This window comes from Convolutriloba macropyga, chromosome 4, assembly GCF_964194025.1.
Source record: "Convolutriloba macropyga chromosome 4, txConMacr16.3, whole genome shotgun sequence".
NCBI classification, from domain to species: domain Eukaryota; kingdom Metazoa; phylum Xenacoelomorpha; order Acoela; family Convolutidae; genus Convolutriloba; species Convolutriloba macropyga.
In genome coordinates, this window is record NC_134471.1 from 3,328,839 (window position 1) to 3,350,555 (window position 21,717).

A 21,717-nucleotide genomic window follows, 5' to 3' on the forward strand; every position below is an offset into this window, starting at 1 on the left:
CAAAGAAACTGCTGCTTATTTAAAAATAAGTGTTATAAATACAGGGGAGGAGTCGAGTCTATTTTGGTCGTAAGTTCAAGAAGTAGTTGTCCTTTTCATTCATCAATTGATTAAAACTGATTTCTAATGCTATAGTACATTGCTCTACTTAGCTTGATACGAATTAATAGTCTTCATATTCAGACCTTTAATCTCCGGCAGTGCCAGCAACTGGACTGGGAACTCGTTTCTCCATGCCCGATACCACTTCTCAACCTGGTCGTAATTGGCAGCCCCGGCTGGAGAGGAGGACAGCCAGTGGGAGAGAGCAGAGATCCATTTTGGGAAGAAGTTGGACACCAGGATCTGGCTCATCTGGTGGAGGGACAGTAAGTCATGCCAGATGAGAACAGAGCGCAAGATCTCTGAAATAGTCACGCGAGTGATAATTCGTCAAAGATTGAGGAATATTCGTCAGAATTCAAATTAAGGTTCCGAATTAAGGTATGGTTAACTTACAGATAGACATGAATGTCCTTTAATTATATTTACAGATTTAATTAAGTACAACTGATTTATTAGAGAACATATAAATATTTAATTATCTGGTTATATTTTCAGGATTTTTGTTCCGACCACACTTGTGGGGGGAGGAACTATATACTCAAATGGGTTTTTTTTTGTTCAGTCAATCTTGGCCGATCGATATATTCATCGCAGAGAAATGTGAGTGGTATCATTAAAAAGCTGGTCCATCGTAGAATTCAAAATTAAAAAGATTTTTTTGATTTTCGTTTTTTTCGAGTTATCGAGGATCGAAGTTTTGTGTGAACACGGGATATTTGTTCACTTTTAGTGTGATTTTTCTTCAAATTATGATATTTTCTATAAAAACAGTATTTCAAACTTAAATTTCTTGCCAAAAAATGAAACAATTTCTTATTCCTAATAGACTAAAGGCGATAAAAAAGACTAGTTCTGGTCTCATAGGGAGCTTCAATATCAACAAAATTCGAAATCTATTTCAGAGCTTTTTTTATAAAATTATTCTACTTTTTTTGCTTTTTAAGTCACCTAGAGACAAGTCACTTTTCATATCGAGGTTCCGTTAATGACAAACCTCCTTTACAGTCAAATGAAGCCCAATGAACAAAAAATCATTTTCAAGGAACTGCTCATGATTTTTTAAAATTCGACTCTGAGTTTTCGTTATTTTAAATGAAATTTAGACTTTCCTTTTGAGGTTTTACTAATTTTTGGAGTCTTATGGCATGGACTCATTGACTAACAGTGCAATATGTTCCGTAATGATTTAAGTGAGCATATCTAGTGCTTTGAGTGGACAGCTATTGGCTGTTAAGACTTTCGATCATTAATTTTTTCGAACATTAACCAATCATAATTTTATTATCGTGAACTGTAAGTCAGTCTGTGATGACAGCACCCTCTTGCGTCCTACTGTAACCAAATTTGATCTGGCTGGCGGTTTTATCTGCTAACTTCTTGTAATATGACTTCAATGACACAAGATATCAAAAAGTTTACAATTTTTTTTGGATATTTCCGGATTATTGGTTACTTTTGAAATCTTATCACATTATCCTAAAATTGACAGCTCCTATTGACGTTCAGTGTTTCAAAAAGACGTTCAGTGGATAACAGACAAATTTTTCAGAGATAAGCTTGACCTCTTCTTCTCGCACTTCTCTACTGAATTTTTGGTTTTTGCCTAAATTTGTTGTTGTTTTCATAGTCATAAGATTTGTTGTAATGTCTTATTGATCACCTATGCATGAAAAACATACTACTATTGAAGCATATTTGAGCGTTTTTATTGACTTCCGTTGAAATTTATTGAATTTAATGGCCGTTAAGAATTAAATAATTTTTCAAAAATTTTTTTGAACATTAACCAATCTTAACATTTTCGTGAACTGTTAGTCAGTCTCAAAATTGACAGAACCCACTTGCTTTCTACTGAAACTAAAATAAATTTCTTTGGCAGTTTTATCTTCTAAGTATTGATTATATGACTTCAATAACATAAGAATTCAATTTTTTTTTAAAAAAATTAGATATTTATCATTACTGGTTACTTTTGAACTCTTATCACATTATCCAAATATTATACACGTTATCCACATATTATTCTAATCCCATTGGCTTGGAAAAGACATTTAGTGGATCACAGATAAAGTTTTCACGTTGATACTTCTGGTCGTTTTAAAAGATCTGTATATTTTTACCATGGGCAATTTTTTAACACTATTGTTCAGAAAACGGGGCTGTACTTTTGATACTTCAAGGATAGACCTAAAAATTGAACGGGGATCAATATGAAACGTTATCTTTATTGACTGAAAAAGAAAGCTTCTTATTCTATGTGCTGCACAGGTTCCCGGTAACATTTATTTGCTTGATACAAATAGTTGGTTCGGCTTGAGAGTGCATTGCCAAAAACTATCACATTCCGTACCCAATTTTTTTTGTTCTGCTTATACGTCCTATTGATTTTCATATCTAATTTGTGTTCAGATAAGTCATCATTGTTCGACCCCACTTGTGGCGGGAAGGAACAATATACTCAAATGGTTCTTTTCATATATTTTGTTCTTAAGTCCCCTAGAGACTACTCACTTTTCATATCGAGGTTAATGGCAGACTTGATCTAAAGTCTAATGAAGCCCAATGAACAAAAAATTCGTTTTCGAGGAATCCCTCGTGTTTCTTTTGCTTCGACTTCGAGTTTTTGGGTTCGAGTTTCCGTAATTTTAAATGAAATTTTGATTTCCTTTGAGATTTTACTAAATTTTTGGATTTCTATGGCATGAACTCGTTGAAAAAACAATAGGTTTCGTGATGAGCATTAGGAGAACCTAAATAGATCTTTGTGTGGACAGCTAATTGCGGTTAGGACTTTAAAAATGATTTTTTGAGAAATTTTTTCAACATTATTTGAACATAAACTTATTTTGGTGAATTGTAAGTCAGTCTAAGTAATGACAGGCCCCCATCCTTTCTACTGCAAACAAAATTAATCTGGATAGCGGTTTCATCTTCTAACTATTTGTTGTATGACTTAACTGCCACAAGATTTCCAAATTTTTAAAAAGAAATTTTGGACATTTTCGTATTATTGGGTCCTCTTGAAATCTTATCACATTGTCCTGATATTGATATCTCCCATTGACTTACATAAGACGTTCAATTGATCATGGATAGAGTTTTCAGATAAAAGCTTATGGTTTAATGGCTTCGACCTTTACTTCTCGCACTTCTACTGAATTTTTGGTTTTTGCCTGATTTTACTGTTGTTTTCATAGTCATAAGATTTGCTGTGATGTCTTATTGATCACCTATGCATGACAAACATCCCCATGCTCCTATAGATAAATATTTGAGCGTATTTATTGACTTCCGTTGAAATTTATTGAATTTAATGGCCGTTAAGAATTAAATAATTTTTCAAAAATTTTTTTGAACATTAACCAATCTTAACATTTTCGTGAACTGTTAGTCAGTCTCAAAATTGACAGAACCCACTTGCTTTCTACTGAAACTAAAATAAATTTCTTTGGCAGTTTTATCTTCTAAGTATTGATTATATGACTTCAATAACATAAGAATTCAATTTTTTTTAAAAAAAATTAGATATTTATCATTATTGGTTACTTTTGAACTCTTATCACATTATCCAAATATTATACACGTTATCCACATATTATTCTAATCCCATTGGCTTGGAAAAGACATTTAGTGGATCACAGATAAAGTTTTCACGTTGATACTTCTGGTCGTTTTAAAAGATCTGTATATTTTTACCATGGGCAATTTTTTAACACTATTGTTCAGAAAACGGGGCTGTACTTTTGATACTTCAAGGATAGACCTAAAAATTGAACGGGGATCAATATGAAACGTTATCTTTATTGACTGAAAAATAAAGCTTCTTATTCTATGTGCTGCACAGGTTCCCGGTAACATTTATTTGCTTGATACAAATAGTTGGTTCGGCTTGAGAGTGCATTGCCAAAAACTATCACATTCCGTACCCAATTTTTTTTGTTCTGCTTATACGTCCTATTGATTTTCATATCTAATTTGTGTTCAGATAAGTCATCATTGTTCGACCCCACTTGTGGCGGGAAGGAACAATATACTCAAATGGTTCTTTTCATATATTTTGTTCTTAAGTTCCCTAGAGACTACTCACTTTTCATATCGAGGTTAATGGCAGACTTGATCTAAAGTCTAATGAAGCCCAATGAACAAAAAATTCGTTTTCGAGGAATCCCTCGTGTTTCTTTTGCTTCGACTTCGAGTTTTTGGGTTCGAGTTTCCGTAATTTTAAATGAAATTTTGATTTCCTTTGAGATTTTACTAAATTTTTGGATTTCTATGGCATGAACTCGTTGAAAAAACAATAGGTTTCGTGATGAGCATTAGGAGAACCTAAATAGATCTTTGTGTGGACAGCTAATTGCGGTTAGGACTTTAAAAATGATTTTTTGAGAAATTTTTTCAACATTATTTGAACATAAACTTATTTTGGTGAATTGTAAGTCAGTCTAAGTAATGACAGGCCCCCATCCTTTCTACTGCAAACAAAATTAATCTGGATAGCGGTTTCATCTTCTAACTATTTGTTGTATGACTTAAATGCCACAAGATTTCCAAATTTTTAAAAAGAAATTTTGGACATTTTCGTATTATTGGGTCCTCTTGAAATCTTATCACATTGTCCTGATATTGATATCTCCCATTGACTTACATAAGACGTTCAATTGATCATGGATAGAGTTTTCAGATAAAAGCTTATGGTTTAATGGCTTCGACCTTTACTTCTCGCACTTCTACTGAATTTTTGGTTTTTGCCTGATTTTACTGTTGTTTTCATAGTCATAAGATTTGCTGTGATGTCTTATTGATCACCTATGCATGACAAACATCCCCATGCTCCTATAGATAAATATTTGAGCGTATTTATTGACTTCCGTTGAAATTTATTGAATTTAATGGCTGTTAAGAATTTAAAAAATAATTTTTCGAAAATTTTTTTTGAACATTAACCAATCTTAAAATTTTCGTGAACTGTTAGTCAATCTCAAAATTGACATAACCCACTTGCTTTCTACTGAAACTAAAATAAATTTCGTTGGCAGTTTTATCTTCTAACTATTGATTATATGACTTCAAAAACACAAGAACTCTTGGATATTTTTGTATTATTGGTTACTTTTGAACTCTTATCACATTATCCAAAAATTATACACGTTATCCAAATATTATTCTAATCCCATTGGCTTGGGAGAGACATTCAGTGGATAACAGATAAAGTTTTCAAAGACAAGCTAACGGTTTAAATGGCTTCGCAATATTCTTGCACTTTTCTACTGAATTTTGGTTTTCGCATGTTTTTGTTGTTGTTTTTATAGTCTTAAGACTTATTGTGATCTCTTATTGATTATCTATGCATGAAAATATCTTTTTCCTACCATAGCGTTATTTCTGAGCGTAGTTATTGACCTTCGTTAAAAGCTTTTTGAGTTTAATGGTTTTTAAGACTTTATAAGTTTTTCAATTTTTTTTTAACATTGACCGATCCTAAACTTTTTTCGTGGACTGTTAGGCAATCTTAGTACTTACAGGATCCCTCTTAATTTCTAATGCAGCCAAAAATAATCTGGTTAGCGGTTTTATCTTCTACCTATTAGTTTTCAACCTACAATGCCACTAGTTTTCATATTTTTTTCGGGTACTTTTTTCTTATTTTTGGATGCTTTTGAAAGCTTATCACATTATCCTAATGCTGGTAGTTCCCATTGGTTTAGTGAAGGCGTTCAACGGACCATATATAAAGTTTTTAGAGAAGAATTTATGATTTAAATTGCTTCGACACTTTTTTCAGGCACTTTTTTACTGAATTTTTGGTTGTTGCCTGTCTTTGTTGTTGTTTTCATCTTCAATAACTTGTTGTAAGGTATTAATGACCAAATATGAATGGCCAACAAACTTGTTGTCCCATAGAGGCAAAATTTAGCTTAATTAGTGGATTCCGTTGAAAGCTAATGAAATTAATGGCGTTGATACTACAAGTTTTCTCAAAAATTTCGTGGTTCTAATCTATTTGTTCATATTTGATTTTCTGAAACTTATTGATAAAAAAGGAATCCCATTGCTGTTAAAAAATTGAATGAACATAGAAAAGTTTTTAGTGAAAAGTTCATTTTTTAATGCCTTCGACACTTCGCGCTCAATTTTTTTTCTTGGAGTTGATATTTTTGTTCTTTAGGTAGCCGTAAATTGCTGACAAATCTCTTAGGCTTGTAATTGAGGATTGAATTAATGATGTTACCCGAATGAGTTAGTCAGTTTATAGTCTTTAGTCTTAAAGTTTATGGTATACATTTTCAAACATTTTTCAAAGTTTTCAGTTTTCGTCAAGTTTAACTTATTTTCATCAATGAGAGGTCACATGCAATTTCTTGTATTCCAAAAAAACATATCTCCTGATATTATTTGTCACCGATGCTATATTTGGTGGACAATATGCGTTTTTATAAACGTTTTTTGAGTGGTCAGTTTTTGCGCTTCTTTTTCTCTTCTTTCAGAACAATCGCGTAGTAACAGATCCCAATGTTTTACAAATGTGGCCCGAATAAACTTATTTAATCTCTCAGTATAATTCCTGCAGCTGAATTAATAGAAATAGGAATTGAACTAAAAATACACAATATTCAGAATATAGCTAATGATTTTAATGGTAGCAATAGTTTGGGTTTTCGCAAATCGTTTTTAATTTTTCAGGTTTTTCTTTAGTTAGTTTCTAAGGCTTAAACTACTCAAAGACATAGTTTTTTGGTTTTTTAGTAACTTTTTGGTAATTGATCAGGGATTTTTTAGTTAAAAGCTAATGATTTTTAGGACTTTTGAAATTTCTTGGTTAAAAAAATTTTGATTAATTTTTGAATTTCGTCTCATTGATTGTTCTCTTTGTTGACTTGTAACATAGTCTCATTAAGAAAACTTTCCGTCAGCTGCATAGTTAGGAGAAATTAAATTTGAGTAGTTAAGGTTTTATCTGACTGCATTTTGACGTTGTTACTATGTGCTTTTAAATTTATATATTCAGTTTTTGCCGAGACGTTTTTGTTTTTGCTAATTTTTTTGGTCGTTTTCTGTCTCGTAGTCTCTTTAAGGTCAGATCTCATCGGCGCTGTAATAAGGCATGGCATTATGAAATTCAATTAGTAGATAGGTTGTGTAACGAGTGTTTTAAACTCAAACATCTATCTTCGTTATTTCTTCATTTGGTTGACAATTAAGTCAAAAATGTAGATGAGCTCGGGTCGGAACATCATGTGCGAACGCACATTAACGAGCCGCCTTGTTATGTTTAAAATCCAAAGAAGAAACTCAAATCAAAGTAGAGCAAGATAATGAACTCAAAATGGACCTATTATGTGTTCAAACTGACCTTCTATTCTATTCCGTAACAAAATTTCACATTAAATGGGATACCCTAAGCAGCCATAAAAAGTATTATGCGAACTCTGCTAACCAATACTCCAGTAAATGCTCTCAAGTGGCATCAAAATTTAGTCTAATCGGAATTTCTTTTCATTCCGTAGTCAAATTTAACATTAAGTGGAAATCAGTTGAAGACGCAAGCCTACTGGGAGAGATAAGGGCGGGGCCGACATTTTCAAAAAATCTGACCCTCAGTCATCATGCATCAGGCCCGTGATCAAATCCCTACAGGAGAAAAGTTTTTACAAATTTCTCCCTGGATCTGTCCCAGTACGCTTACATCTACTACTGACATCATTAAGCCATAGGCAGGAGTTACCTATGATCGTACGACTTACGCTAACCTATTCCCGAGTTAGTGCTGTCAAGTGGCATCAGATGAAGTGCCATGTTAAGTTTAGGACAGATAGCCTTGACCAGGAATGCCTCCATCTCCCCTTTTGAGAAGACAGCCCTCCACGGCTCCAACACCATCTTGGCACTTCTGTCTGTCGGATCCCAATTCACCAGACACTGAGCCAACTTCGTTCTGATTGTGACGTAACTGCAATAAACAAGGATCAAATCAAACAACAATTGGCAAAGCTAAAACTCGATGTATAGACAAGAACCGCCTGTGATAACCGTCAAATTTTTCAGGAGAAAAATTTTCTCATCTGGAATATCGAGGTTTCCCCGCTTTATTTTACTCGCAAAAGGTAGAGTTAAAGGTAAATTAGCAAACGAAAAGTATGACCCAAGATTCCAGGGTTTTTCAAGCTAAAGAACTTTTAAAAAATCAAACTGAAAAACTAAACAAGCTTCTGTACTCAAGTCTTGGAAAACTCAAAATAGGATCTAAATTTAAAGCAGACCGCTACTATCGACTGAACTTTTAATGAAAAATGGTGTACCGAAAATTCGTAACTCATTACCTAATCTACATCGTGAATTTATTAAATAATGGATTTGATACAAGATGAACTTACAGCGGTTGTAATCTCTCCCCTAATAAAGGCAACCATGGATGCACCCAGGAATGTACTGGTACTGTATCAGACACCGGATTCCACTCATCAAGTGCCTGTTGCAGTCTCGGAATCAAGAACTGCTCCGTCAAGTTTGAAAATATTATCTGAGGCAGAAGAGGAGACCAGGCTTCCAGAATCTCAATCAACCGCTCGCTCGATCTGATTGATGATGACCTGATTTAACAAACAATAAGACGTCCCAAATTTGATCTAACATATGAATCTTGCATACAAATTCAACCTCATAGCAGTAGAGATCACTCGAAACAAAGAAATCAAATACGTCCAAGATTAATAGATGGAGACCACGGATTAAAAACTAACGGAACAATAATAGTCTCGCTATCACTTCGAGTCCATTAAAAATAAAAACCGAAATCTACTGTCTAATATATCATACAATACTCGCTTTAAGAACCTACGTCCCAATAATTGTTCTCAACAGAACCTGTGATACAATTCAAACAGTGATGACCCACACACGATTACACGAATCATATTTTACGACAAAACACAATTAAGAAAATCAAAAAAAGGGAAAACTAACATCTGCAGAACTTCAAACGCAAAACATCTGCAGAACGATAAAAAACATACCCGGCACATTGCCGGAAAATAGCCGCCGTTGATTCCAATAAGCATGATTGGGATTGAAAGTTAAGTCCGATTTATTTTGATGGCATTTCGTAGTTGAACATAACGTACTTCTGTTTCTTAGAGAGAGGCTACAGGGGCTACTATCAATACCAACAAGCATTAGAGATGGTAACTAAGACTTATAGGAACGGCGTTCAAATAGCGGGCATCTAAAATTGGGCTTTATGGGTTTAACCCGTTTCTATTTCTGACTTCAATTTTTTATACTGACTTTGTTCATTTTGAATTGCTTTGCTGAGCAACTGATGTTCAAAATCACTTTTAGCAGAATGAGAGAAGAGAGAAACTAGCCTAGAGAAGTCAAAAAGATTTCACGCAATATGTTGAAAAAGCGGCAAAATGAGGTAAAGCGAAACATTTTTTGTTCGACGAAGTAAAAAAAAACATAGCCGCAAGAATTCCGGAAATGACTCGAAGGATAAAATTGCCCATACTTATGACTTAATAAATAGAACAACTATTGTGAACCTGAACCTCCACAAATGCCATAAAAAATAAGGAAGAATAGAAACGGCATTCGAACACAAATTGAACAAAAAAAAGAAAAACTTAATGAGTTTTTTTAATAGCACAAGGAAGCATAAAACCGAGTAAAAATCCTTTGCACTTAGAGCAATGAAAAGTTCGCAAAACAACGGGCAAGTCATAATAGGCTAGGAAACTTCTCAGATATAAAAAAAAGAAAAACTCGAAAAAATAAGAAAAATGGTTTAAAATTTCTCATTTTTTCTACCAAATTTCCCACGAAAAAAAATAATTGATACCAAGAGAACTTTAGTCGATTGGTAACCGAAAATATCTCAAGTAACAAGCTTCTTTTCGATTCCCACTTGAAGCATTAAAACAAAAAAAAAGGCAAAAAAACCATTACATTTTGTCTAAAAATCAGCAAAACTGATCAAAATTCCTACAAATTAGCAGTAAATTCAAATTAACCACTTGAACACTTCAATTTCTATCACAACAAGCCTAAAATTAATACAATATCATAATCAAACTTCATAACCATCAAAAGTTGGAAACTGCATTTAAAAGCCGCACGTGAAAAAAATTCGCTCGCTCAGATAAAAATTTTCAGACATCAGTTTCTCGCTCTCTCAAAAACAGCTGAATGAACAAAAACCACTCCCTTTTCGATCCAACTAAAGTGATTAAAAAAAGGACGTCTCCAATACTCCTCTTCGAGTCGTAAAAATAGGAGCGCTATAATAGCCGGCTGAGAAGATGAGGGCGGCTATTAAAAATTCACCGAAAGTTTGCATTAGAGAGCAACAAAAATAATATGATTTCTATAAATACCAACTGGAGAGCACAAAATTGCAAGAAACAGGCAAAAAAAACTTCAAAATACAAAAAGCCCAATTTCTTTGCAAGAAAACATAAGGCATAAAATAAAATAAAAATGTTCCTCAAAAGCCACGCAAAAGACTAAATTCGACACCTCAGATTTTTTAAGATGAAATGAATACAAGTCTATAAAACGTCTCAAAACTGAAATGGAACACAAAAAAAACTCAAATAAGCAGATTAAATATATATAATTCAGATGTTTAGAAAAGCTTAGAATACAGTGTTAACAAGATAGAGAAAAAATTCTCCCACAAATTTAGAACTGCAACAACATAACCGAATAATTGCCAGAAAATATTAACCCTTCACCCATCATGATTGAAGAACAACAAGATAAAAGATATACTTTCAAACTTTTTCTAAATGTCAAAACGTTCTCTAAAGAGGCGCGCAGTTTCAATTAGATTATACAACTACACTTGAATCGCACGAAAATCAAAGCTTTTAAGCTTAGTACTAATGCCAGTCAGCCGTTGTCTAATAACCTAATGCATTATGATAACCTAATGCATAAATCTGATAACCTAATGCATTATGACTCAATGCTCTAGCGGTTTATACAGTTCCTTTTAATATTGCTCCTTTGACCTCAACCGTATTCACTATTTTGCCTAATTTTGTTCGACTGAACTCTAAATCTTAGTTGATACAGTGAACGCTGTAGGTCAGATGTCAATTTTGAAAGCCGTGACTCATGCAAAAACGAAAAAAGTCACGAAAATGTAAAACGAATTAAAACATAAGCATAACCAGATGGGTCAATTACACTCCAAAATATTTAACAAAAGGCACCTGAAGATCAGCATCATTCAAAGAACAACCGCCATTTATAGTCAGCAGAGCGTATACCAGAAGAAAAAGTATAGTCATAAAACCAACATCGTAAAACAGCTCTTTTCCATTTTCCTTGAGAAAATTAAATCCAAAATTTTGTAAGAAACGTTCAAACTACATCATTTCAGTCAGTGAACAGATAGAAATTAGCCTGGTTAAAAAGTCGGTGAGAAATGTCATTACCAAGACCAGCAAAAAAAACAAACCATAGATCAGACTATTTATTGAAAAACAGGGGTGCCAAAGTTGTTGGAATAACCAAATCAGGAATGAAACCAAAAAAGAAGATTTAAATATGCCGGATTAGAGGCATTCATAGACATGTCATCAATGAGACTGAAAGACAGAGACCAAAGCCTGGCGAAAACAACTTGAAAAATCATTAAATTTTTAAGAAAACAATTGATGATGACATGAAGTCAAAGAGTAGATTCACTTGTGTCTGACTAAGAAAGATATGAGAAGTGCCATCAAAGATATTTAGTGACAGGACAACGAGGAGCAACAAAACAAGCAAAACTCAAAATCAAAAATTTGCTAATAAAACTTAAATTTATTAATGACAGAAATCATAATATAACCGAATATCGTCGGGCGAATTGCTCTCAAACGACCGGCGAGCGGTTGTCTTTGTCAGTAGCTAGCCACGGTTTAGTGAGGCTAGCTTTAGCTTGATTCGACTCTTCAACTTTTAGTTTTCTAGCCTCGTTAGTAATTAAATCAAACAAAAAACTGATTTTAAAAACTTGCAAGATAATGCAAAACTTAGAAAAGCTTCTGTATTTCGCAGTGAAAACGTTCAAAATTTTTTTTGTCTCTCGAGTTATGTCAAGTCACCCGATCGGAAGACTTAAAACTCTTCGTTGTCCAGTAATGATCGTTAAACTCAACGACCGTTAGAGGACAGAAATATTCGTAAATTTTAAAGACAATTGCAAATTTTAACAAATCTTCGTGATATTCGTGATATAATATCTTCAGAACCATTTCATTATATCAAGAGACTATCCATTATCCCTATTTCAAGCCTTAAACAGTGTCACTGGCTCATTAAGATCTATAAACTTAGAAAATTATAATTAATTGAAAAACTTTTATATTAAATTTTATCAAAAATTGCAAAAACTCGAGTCATTAAAACATTCACAACCATTCCAATAACTCTAGAAACTGCTTAGTGAGAGGAAGAAGTCATTCAGAAAATTTGACTTTTTCAGCTTTGATGTGTGAACAAATGTAAACCGAAAAAGGGCGTCAGACAGCGAAAAAAAACATAGCAGGACAAGTCCTGACGTACAAATCAAAAAATTTTCAGTGACTGAAGAAAAAGCTGGATCTAGAACGGACTGCAGGAATTGGGAAAACCATGTCTTAATAAATCAGATACAAAAACAGAAAATCAATGTCCAAATTCCGCTGGCGAGAACAAAAAAACAACTAGCGAGAAATGTAAATCTGATTCCAACAAAAAAATTAGGCCAAGAATGACCTATGAATGGATTGGGAAAACCATTTGGAAAACAATCTAATCCAAAAAAAATGAAATATAACCAACTAACGTCGGGCGAATTGATCTCAAACGACCGGTGAGCTGTTGACTTCGTCAATAGCTATCCAAGGTTTAGTGAGGCTAGCTTTAGCCTGATTCTACTCTGCAACTCTTAGATTTCAAGCCTTGTTAGCAAAAAATCAAATAAAAACCTGATAATTTGAAAATTTGAGGAATAGCAAAACTTAAAAGAAATAATTCCAGACTTCGGAGTGAAAATTTTAAACATACCCGGCAGATTGCCGGAAAATAGCCGCCGTTGATTCCAATAAGCATGATTGGGATTGAAAGAATAGATATTGAAAAGATTTTTGTACAAAAACATTTTTTAAGTCCGATTTATTTTGATGGCATTTCGTAGTTGAAGGTACTTCTGTTTCCTAGAGAGAGGCTTAAGGGGCTACTATCAATACCACTAAGCATTAGAGATGGTAACTATGACTTATAGGAACGGCGTTCAAATAGCGGGCATCTAAAATTGGGCTTTATGGGTTTAACCCGTTTCTATTTCTGACTTCAATTTTTTATACTGACTCTGTTCATTTTGAATAGCTTTGCTGAGCAACTGATGTTCAATATCACTTTTAGCAGAATGAGAGAAGAGAGAATCTAGCCTAGAGAAGTCAAAAATATTTTACGCAAAATAATGAAAAAGCGGCAAAATGAGGTAAAGCGAAACATTTTTTTTGTTCGAAGTAAAAAAATAGGAGCGCTATAATAGCCGGCTGAGAAGACTTGTTGAAAACTTTTTTGTTTCTAGAGTTATGTTACGTAACCCATCTGCAAGACATTAAAAGCTTCGTTGGCCTGTAATGATCGTTAAACTCAGAAAAGGACAAAAATTACTGAAAAATTTTGAAAACAATAGCAAATTTTAACAAAATCTTGCTAAAATTCAAGTTACTAATATCTTCAAAACTATTTCATTATCTCAAGAGACCATCCAGTATCCCTATTTCAAGCTTCAAATAGTTTCACTGGCTCATGATCCAAAAACTTGGAACATAAGAATAAGTTTCCGAAAATTTGAAAAAAATAAATTTTAACAAAAAATTGCTAAAGCTGGAGTCATTAAAATAATGATAACCATTCCATTAACTGTAGAAACTATGCAGCAGCTTATCACTTGGAGGGGGTCTCTAGGACCCTGGTGCCGGAAAAATGAGAAAGTCAAAAAGATTAAAAACTTGAAAAAAATTGCAGATATTTTTTGAAAATTTCTGAAAATAAAATCTATGAACATTTCATTAAATCTAGAATCTATGTAGTAACCCATAAACATACCCTTATGTAGCTTTTGAGGCTGGAGTGGCTTTTGAGGCTGGAGACACAAAAAAATGACAAAATAAAAAAAAACTTAAAAAAAACTTGCAAGTTGCAGAAAAAACTGCCAAATTTGTGATAGTAAAAGTTAAAACTAATCCATGGCCAAAAAACATTTTCCAGTAACTCATTATTAAACCCTAACAGAGATTTTCTTGTAAAGAGTTTCTGTATAAAATTTCTGAAAAACCTGAATAATGACAATAAATTTCAAAAAAAGTTTTGTAAAAAAAATGCTAAAATTCGTGGTGTTGAAATCTTGAAAAACATTGCATGACACTTAGAAACTATGCAATAACCGTTTTTCAAACCCTAGGGGGGGGGGTTCCTCGGCTCTTGAGGCTGGAGAAACTTAAAACCAAAAATTTTCAAAATTGAAAATTTTATCGAAAAAAAATTGTTGAAATTTGTGATAATAAAGAGTTTAAAACTATTCCACGGCATATAACAATTTTTCAGTGACTCACAATTAAACCCTTAAGGAGGTTTTCTGGCCGCTGGGTCTGTAAACACTTAAATATTGAAAAAAATGTCAAAAAAATTGAAAAAATTTGCATGTATTGTAAAAAAAAAAATGCTGAAATTCGTGATGTTAAAATGTTGAAACATTCCACTACCACTAGAAACTATGCAGTAACCTATAATAAAACCCTAGAGGAGGTTCCTTGACACCTGGATCTGAAAGAACTCAAAAGGGGGTGGGGGCAATAGTGGCGGGGGGGCAACAATGGGGGTGTCTTCAACCTCTCTTCCGCCCTTCACACCATAAGTATAAGTCTCCAAAAGAGGTTGAGCTGAAACAGAGCTGAAAAGCTCTAAGAACACTTAATGCCCGCAGATCGCTACCTGTTTATCCCATTTTTGAGGACGAAAAGTCAAAAGCGTCAGACCAAATATCGGTCAAGCGAAAAATCGCATAAAAAAGACCGACAAGACTAATTAAATTGCTACAAACTTCGTTTGAGAGCATTTAGACACAAAAACGAATAGCTGCCCATTGACCATTTGAACGAATTTGAAAAATTATTCAGGCTTTAGTCTACTCTCCTTATCGCTCTTTTCTACTCCGGCGAGACTGATCCATGCTAAAATTAGACTCATTAACATCGAAAAGTCGAAACAAGTGTATCCATACATTAACAAAGACAGCACCGCAATACACTTCATCAAATTCAAGTGGCGATAAAAAATGATTCGCCCATCTTGCTTTTTTGGGAAAATGTATTTCTGAATTTATGCTTGCTAACAGAAAAATGTTTCCCTGTTCTAACCTTCGGCCAATTGCTCTTGATTGATTGCCGGGTGTTCGATTCTATTGTACGCTACGTCAGTGGGGTGGGGTAGCGCTTGAGAATTTGAGAGCAATAAGCTAACTAAAAGGCTTCAAAGAGCATCATGCTTCACTATATTTTCAAGTAAGATTAAAAAACTACCACATTGCCGAAAAAATCCCATCAACAGCTTTGAAGAACTCATGCAGTTTCAAAGCAAATGATTAAAAGGCCGAAGAAGCAAGGTATTTGTTTCTTTAATGAGAGTTCGTTAATTTGATTTAGGAAAACTGTATGTGTTGTTTCTATAGGACAAAAGTGATCGCAGCTATTGAAACAAATGAGACCTAAAAAGATAAAACTCGGTTTTATATTAAACTCAATTGTCACAGACATAGCCGGAAGATTGAGGGCAAATAGCGACCGTTGACCTCACTGACTTACGTTTGAAAGCTGCCCGACAACAAAAAGAGACAGCGAAAACTTGACGACAGACTATATTTATTCAAGTGTAAAAACTGTTCTAGTTTGGTCTGCATTTTATTAGATTTGATAAATATGGTGAATTCAGCCTCTCAATTAGAGGATACTAAGCATAATACTAATACCAGTCAGCAGTATACTCTCAGGAACTTCCATAATTTAAGGTGCTAAGGAATAAGATCCCCGGCTTATTGGTACATGCATCCCCATTTCTTTTCATTTTGCTTTTTGACCTTGACCTTGTTTGCATAAGTTTGCTGAAAGAATTCTTAAATTCCATTCAATTGAAACTGCGAGTGCGGCACGTCAGAAGACGTACCTGAAAATCATGACATACGAAAAACGTCAAAACTAACATTTAAATTAAAACTTTGTTAAAGAAACAAAATCTTTGTTGCTATCCAAATAATCAAGGGAGCAAGTATAGATTGATTGGTAACAGAACTCTTAATTGACAAGAACCGGAAAAACAAAAAATGACAACAAACAAACAAGAATAATTTGTTCAAGATCTTTAACACTCTTTCAAAACCACATGTTGCTAAGAGGACCCAGAAAACAACTAACCTGCAATGGAACAAAAATGGCTGCAAATATAAAAGATGAAAAAACAAAGATACAAATATATTTGAAAACATGAAAGAATTAGCAACTTTTTTAAACCAAGGTTGCTAAAACTCGTAGTACAACTTTAAGGTTTTCAAAATATTATGTTTCGCTGAAAACAAACCTGATACCCATCTACAAGCCGGTTTTCATTGGCCATAAAGTTTAAAAAACTTCCGCCCTTCACACCATAAGTATAAGTCTCCAAAAGAGGTTGAGCTGAAACAGAGCTGAAAAGCTCTAAGAACACTTAATGCCCGCAGATCGCTACCTGTTTATCCCATTTTTGAGGACGAAAAGTCAAAAGCGTCAGACCAAATATCGGTCAAGCGAAAAATCGCATAAAAAAGACCGACAAGACTAATTAAATTGCTACAAACTTCGTTTGAGAGCATTTAGACACAAAAACGAATAGCTGCCCATTGACCATTTGAACGAATTTGAAAAATTATTCAGGCTTTAGTCTACTCTCCTTATCGCTCTTTTCTACTCCGGCGAGACTGATCCATGCTAAAATTAGACTCATTAACATCGAAAAGTCGAAACAAGTGTATCCATACATTAACAAAGACAGCACCGCAATACACTTCATCAAATTCAAGTGGCGATAAAAAATGATTCGCCCATCTTGCTTTTTTGGGAAAATGTATTTCTGAATTTATGCTTGCTAACAGAAAAATGTTTCCCTGTTCTAACCTTCGGCCAATTGCTCTTGATTGATTGCCGGGTGTTCGATTCTATTGTACGCTACGTCAGTGGGGTGGGGTAGCGCTTGAGAATTTGAGAGCAATAAGCTAACTAAAAGGCTTCAAAGAGCATCATGCTTCACTATATTTTCAAGTAAGATTAAAAAACTACCACATTGCCGAAAAAATCCCATCAACAGCTTTGAAGAACTCATGCAGTTTCAAAGCAAATGATTAAAAGGCCGAAGAAGCAAGGTATGTGTTTCTTTAATGAGAGTTCGTTAATTTGATTTAGGAAAACTGTATGTGTTGTTTCTATAGGACAAAAGTGATCGCAGCTATTGAAACAAATGAGACCTAAAAAGATAAAACTCGGTTTTATATTAAACTCAATTGTCACAGACATAGCCGGAAGATTGAGGCAAATAGCGACCGTTGACCTCACTGACTTACGTTTGAAAGCTGCCCGACAACAAAAAGAGACAGCGAAAACTTGACGACAGACTATATTTATTCAAGTGTAAAAACTGTTCTAGTTTGGTCTGCATTTTATTAGATTTGATAAATATGGTGAATTCAGCCTCTCAATTAGAGGATACTAAGCATAATACTAATACCAGTCAGCAGTATACTCTCAGGAACTTCCATAATTTAAGGTGCTAAGGAATAAGATCCCCGGCTTATTGGTACATGCATCCCCATTTCTTTTCATTTTGCTTTTTGACCTTGACCTTGTTTGCATAAGTTTGCTGAAAGAATTCTTAAATTCCATTCAATTGAAACTGCGAGTGCGGCACGTCAGAAGACGTACCTGAAAATCATGACATACGAAAAACGTCAAAACTAACATTTAAATTAAAACTTTGTTAAAGAAACAAAATCTTTGTTGCTATCCAAATAATCAAGGGAGCAAGTATAGATTGATTGGTAACAGAACTCTTAATTGACAAGAACCGGAAAAACAAAAAATGACAACAAACAAACAAGAATAATTTGTTCAAGATCTTTAACACTCTTTCAAAACCACATGTTGCTAAGAGGACCCAGAAAACAACTAACCTGCAATGGAACAAAAATGGCTGCAAATATAAAAGATGAAAAAACAAAGATACAAATATATTTGAAAACATGAAAGAATTAGCAACTTTTTTAAACCAAGGTTGCTAAAACTCGTAGTACAACTTTAAGGTTTTCAAAATATTATGTTTCGCTGAAAACAAACCTGATACCCATCTACAAGCCGGTTTTCATTGGCCATAAAGTTTAAAAAAAAAAACAGTAAAATGCATAAAGATTTTGAAATTGGAAAAGATTGGCAAGTTTTATTAAACAGTCGCCAATATCCGTGGTGTAAATATCTTCAAAAACATTTCTGTCACGAACCTATCCAATAACCCCACGTTATAGTTTCAAGTTATAAGTTTAAGTTTTAAGGTTAAGTTATAAGTTTGTTGACCCCTAGAACTCATGAAAATATCAAAAATGAAATTTCCAAGAATCTTAGAAAAATTAATTAATACTTCGCAAGTTAATATCCCTAAAATTAATTCTGTCTGGCTTTATTCAATTCACTAAACCATCTTTGAAACCTTTGCAAACTTCATTGGCTCTTTAAAATGTGAAAAATCTACATTTTAAAAACTCTGAAAAAATTAGCGAAAATCACTTCAAATTTGGCTTAAAGTCGGCATATAAATAACATAGCCGGCAGATTGCCGGAATAGCTGCAAAAGAATAGACTTGCGTGCCGTATAATGGAGATAGAAACAGATACAGATCTAAATCGAAAAAATCGACGCCGCTCAAAAATCTAGGTAAAAAAACTTCCAGCGATAAATTAAAAAAGCTTGTTAACATTCATTCCACAGAAGCCTTTTATTAGGGACTCTTACCTCAGATATAAGTTCCTTTGACTTTAAACTAATTCAAATTAAACTTAAGTTTTAAAGTGCAAAAGTCATTTTATTGAGTGAGGTAAATCACGATGATCAAAATCTAATCACGCAAATGATCTTAAAACCTTTGCTAGAGAGAGAATGAGAAATGACAACACGCGCGCAAACGCCGTTAGTGAGAGGAAGAAGTCATTCAGAGAATTTGAATTTTTCAGCTTTGCTGAGTGAACAAATGTAAAACAAAAAAGAGCGTCATGGACTTTCCTGCCCTATAAATGATAGCAAGATATTTTGAAATAATTTGAAATTATCGGCGTCTCAAAAGAACAAAAAAATTGCCACTGTTAGACACAAAGTTCTGAGTACACAAAGTTCTTTGGAAATTACTCATTAAGACAACGCAACTAATTGACTTTGATTCAACTCAATGACCCCTGGGATTTACCTGGTTTTATCACGTTCTTAATGCTAAAAGTCATTAAAAAAAGCTTGAACACATCATACAAAAAACAAAGCACCAATACAATCAAATTCTTGGATTTTAAAAAGGAGAGCGCCTAAATAATCTCCTTTGAGACGTTGACGGCGGCTATTATTTGAAGTATGCGAAAGTCCATTTGAGATAGAGGGAGACACGAGAGAGAACTTGAGTGCACAAAGGTCTTGGAAGATTACTAAGGACCACTCACGGACTTTGATTCAACTCAATGACCCCTGGTTTTATCCTGTTCTTAATGCTCAAAGTCATTGAAAAATGTGAACACATACGAAAAACAAAGCATCAAAACAGTAAAGCTAAAAAGTGAAGATGTTGCAAAAAAGACAACCGCAAACATATCCGGCAGATTGCCGGAAAATAGCCGCCGTTGATTCCAATAAGCATGATTGGGATTGAAAGAATAGAAGATATTGAAAAAAAGATTTTTGTACAAAAACATTTTTTTAAGTCCGATTTATTTTGATGGCATTTCGTAGTTGAACATAACGTACTTCTGTTTCTTAGAGAGAGGCTACAGGGGCTACTATCAATACCGATAAGCATTAGAGATGGTAACTAAGACTTATAGGAACTACGTTCAAATAGCGGGCATCTAAAATTGAGCTTTATGGGTTTATCCCGTTTCTACTTCTGACTTCAAATTTTTATACTGACTTTGTTCATTTTGAATTGCTTTGCTGAGCAACTGATGTTCAAAATCACTTTTAGCAGAATGAGAGAAGAGAGAAACTAGCCTAGAGAAGTCAAAATGATATCACGCAAAATGTTGAAAAAGCGGCAAAATGAGGTAAAGCGAAACATTTTTTTATTCGACGAAGTAAAAAACATACCCGGCAGATTGTCGGAAAATAGCCGCCGTTGATTCCAATAAGCATGATTGGGATTGAAAGAATAGATATTGAAAAAAAAAAAATTTTGTACAAAAACATTTTTTTAAGTCCGATTTATTTTGATGGCATTTCGTAGTTGAACATAACGTACTTCTGTTTCTTAGAGAGAGGCTACAGGGGCTACTATCAATACCGATAAGCATTAGAGATGGTAACTAAGACTTATAGGAACTACGTTCAAATAGCCGGCATCTAAAATTGAGCTTTATGGGTTTATCCCGTTTCTACTTCTGACTTCAAATTTTTATACTGACTTTGTTCATTTTGAATTGCTTTGCTGAGCAACTGATGTTCAAAATCACTTTTAGCAGAATGAGAGAAGAGAGAAACTAGCCTAGAGAAGTCAAAAAGATATCACGCAAAATGTTGAAAAAGCGGCAAAATGAGGTAAAGCGAAACATTTTATTCGACGAAGTAAAAAACATACCCGGCAGATTGTCGGAAAATAGCCGCCGTTGATTCCAATAAGCATGATTGGGATTGAAAGAATAGAAGATATTGAAAAAAAGATTTTTGTACAAAAACATTTTTTTAAGTCCGATTTATTTTGATGGCATTTCGTAGTTGAACATAACGTACTTCTGTTTCTTAGAGAGAGGCTACAGGGGCTACTATCAATACCGATAAGCATTAGAGATGGTAACTAAGACTTATAGGAACTACGTTCAAATAGCGGGCATCTAAAATTGAGCTTTATGGGTTTATCCCGTTTCTACTTCTGACTTCAAATTTTTATACTGACTTTGTTCATTTTGAATTGCTTTGCTGAGCAACTGATGTTCAAAATCACTTTTAGCAGAATGAGAGAAGAGAGAAACTAGCCTAGAGAAGTCAAAATGATATCACGCAAAATGTTGAAAAAGCGGCAAAATGAGGTAAAGCGAAACATTTTTTTATTCGACGAAGTAGAAAACATACCCGGCAGATTGTCGGAAAATAGCCGCCGTTGATTCCAATAAGCATGATTGGGATTGAAAGAATAGATATTGAAAAAAAAATATTCTTGTACAAAAACATTTTTTTAAGTCCGATTTATTTTGATGGCATTTCGTAGTTGAACATAACGTACTTCTGTTTCTTAGAGAGAGGCTACAGGGGCTACTATCAATACCGATAAGCATTAGAGATGGTAACTAAGACTTATAGGAACTAAGT

At 33.9% G+C, this 21,717-nt stretch overlaps 1 protein-coding gene across 1 annotated transcript in view; it reads right to left on the reverse strand.

The window, feature by feature from the left end:
• LOC142337416 (tuftelin-interacting protein 11-like) overlaps nucleotides 1–21,717 on the reverse strand; it is a 69,398-nt gene that overhangs the window by 22,904 nt on the left and 24,777 nt on the right. Inside the window, exons 9-11 of the mRNA XM_075386618.1 lie at nucleotides 8,478–8,693; nucleotides 7,854–8,053; nucleotides 186–404 (exon numbers count right to left, since the gene is read on the reverse strand). Of these exons, the coding sequence (XP_075242733.1) occupies nucleotides 186–404; nucleotides 7,854–8,053; nucleotides 8,478–8,693 (635 nt within the window). The remainder of the gene's footprint in view (nucleotides 1–185; nucleotides 405–7,853; nucleotides 8,054–8,477; nucleotides 8,694–21,717) is intronic.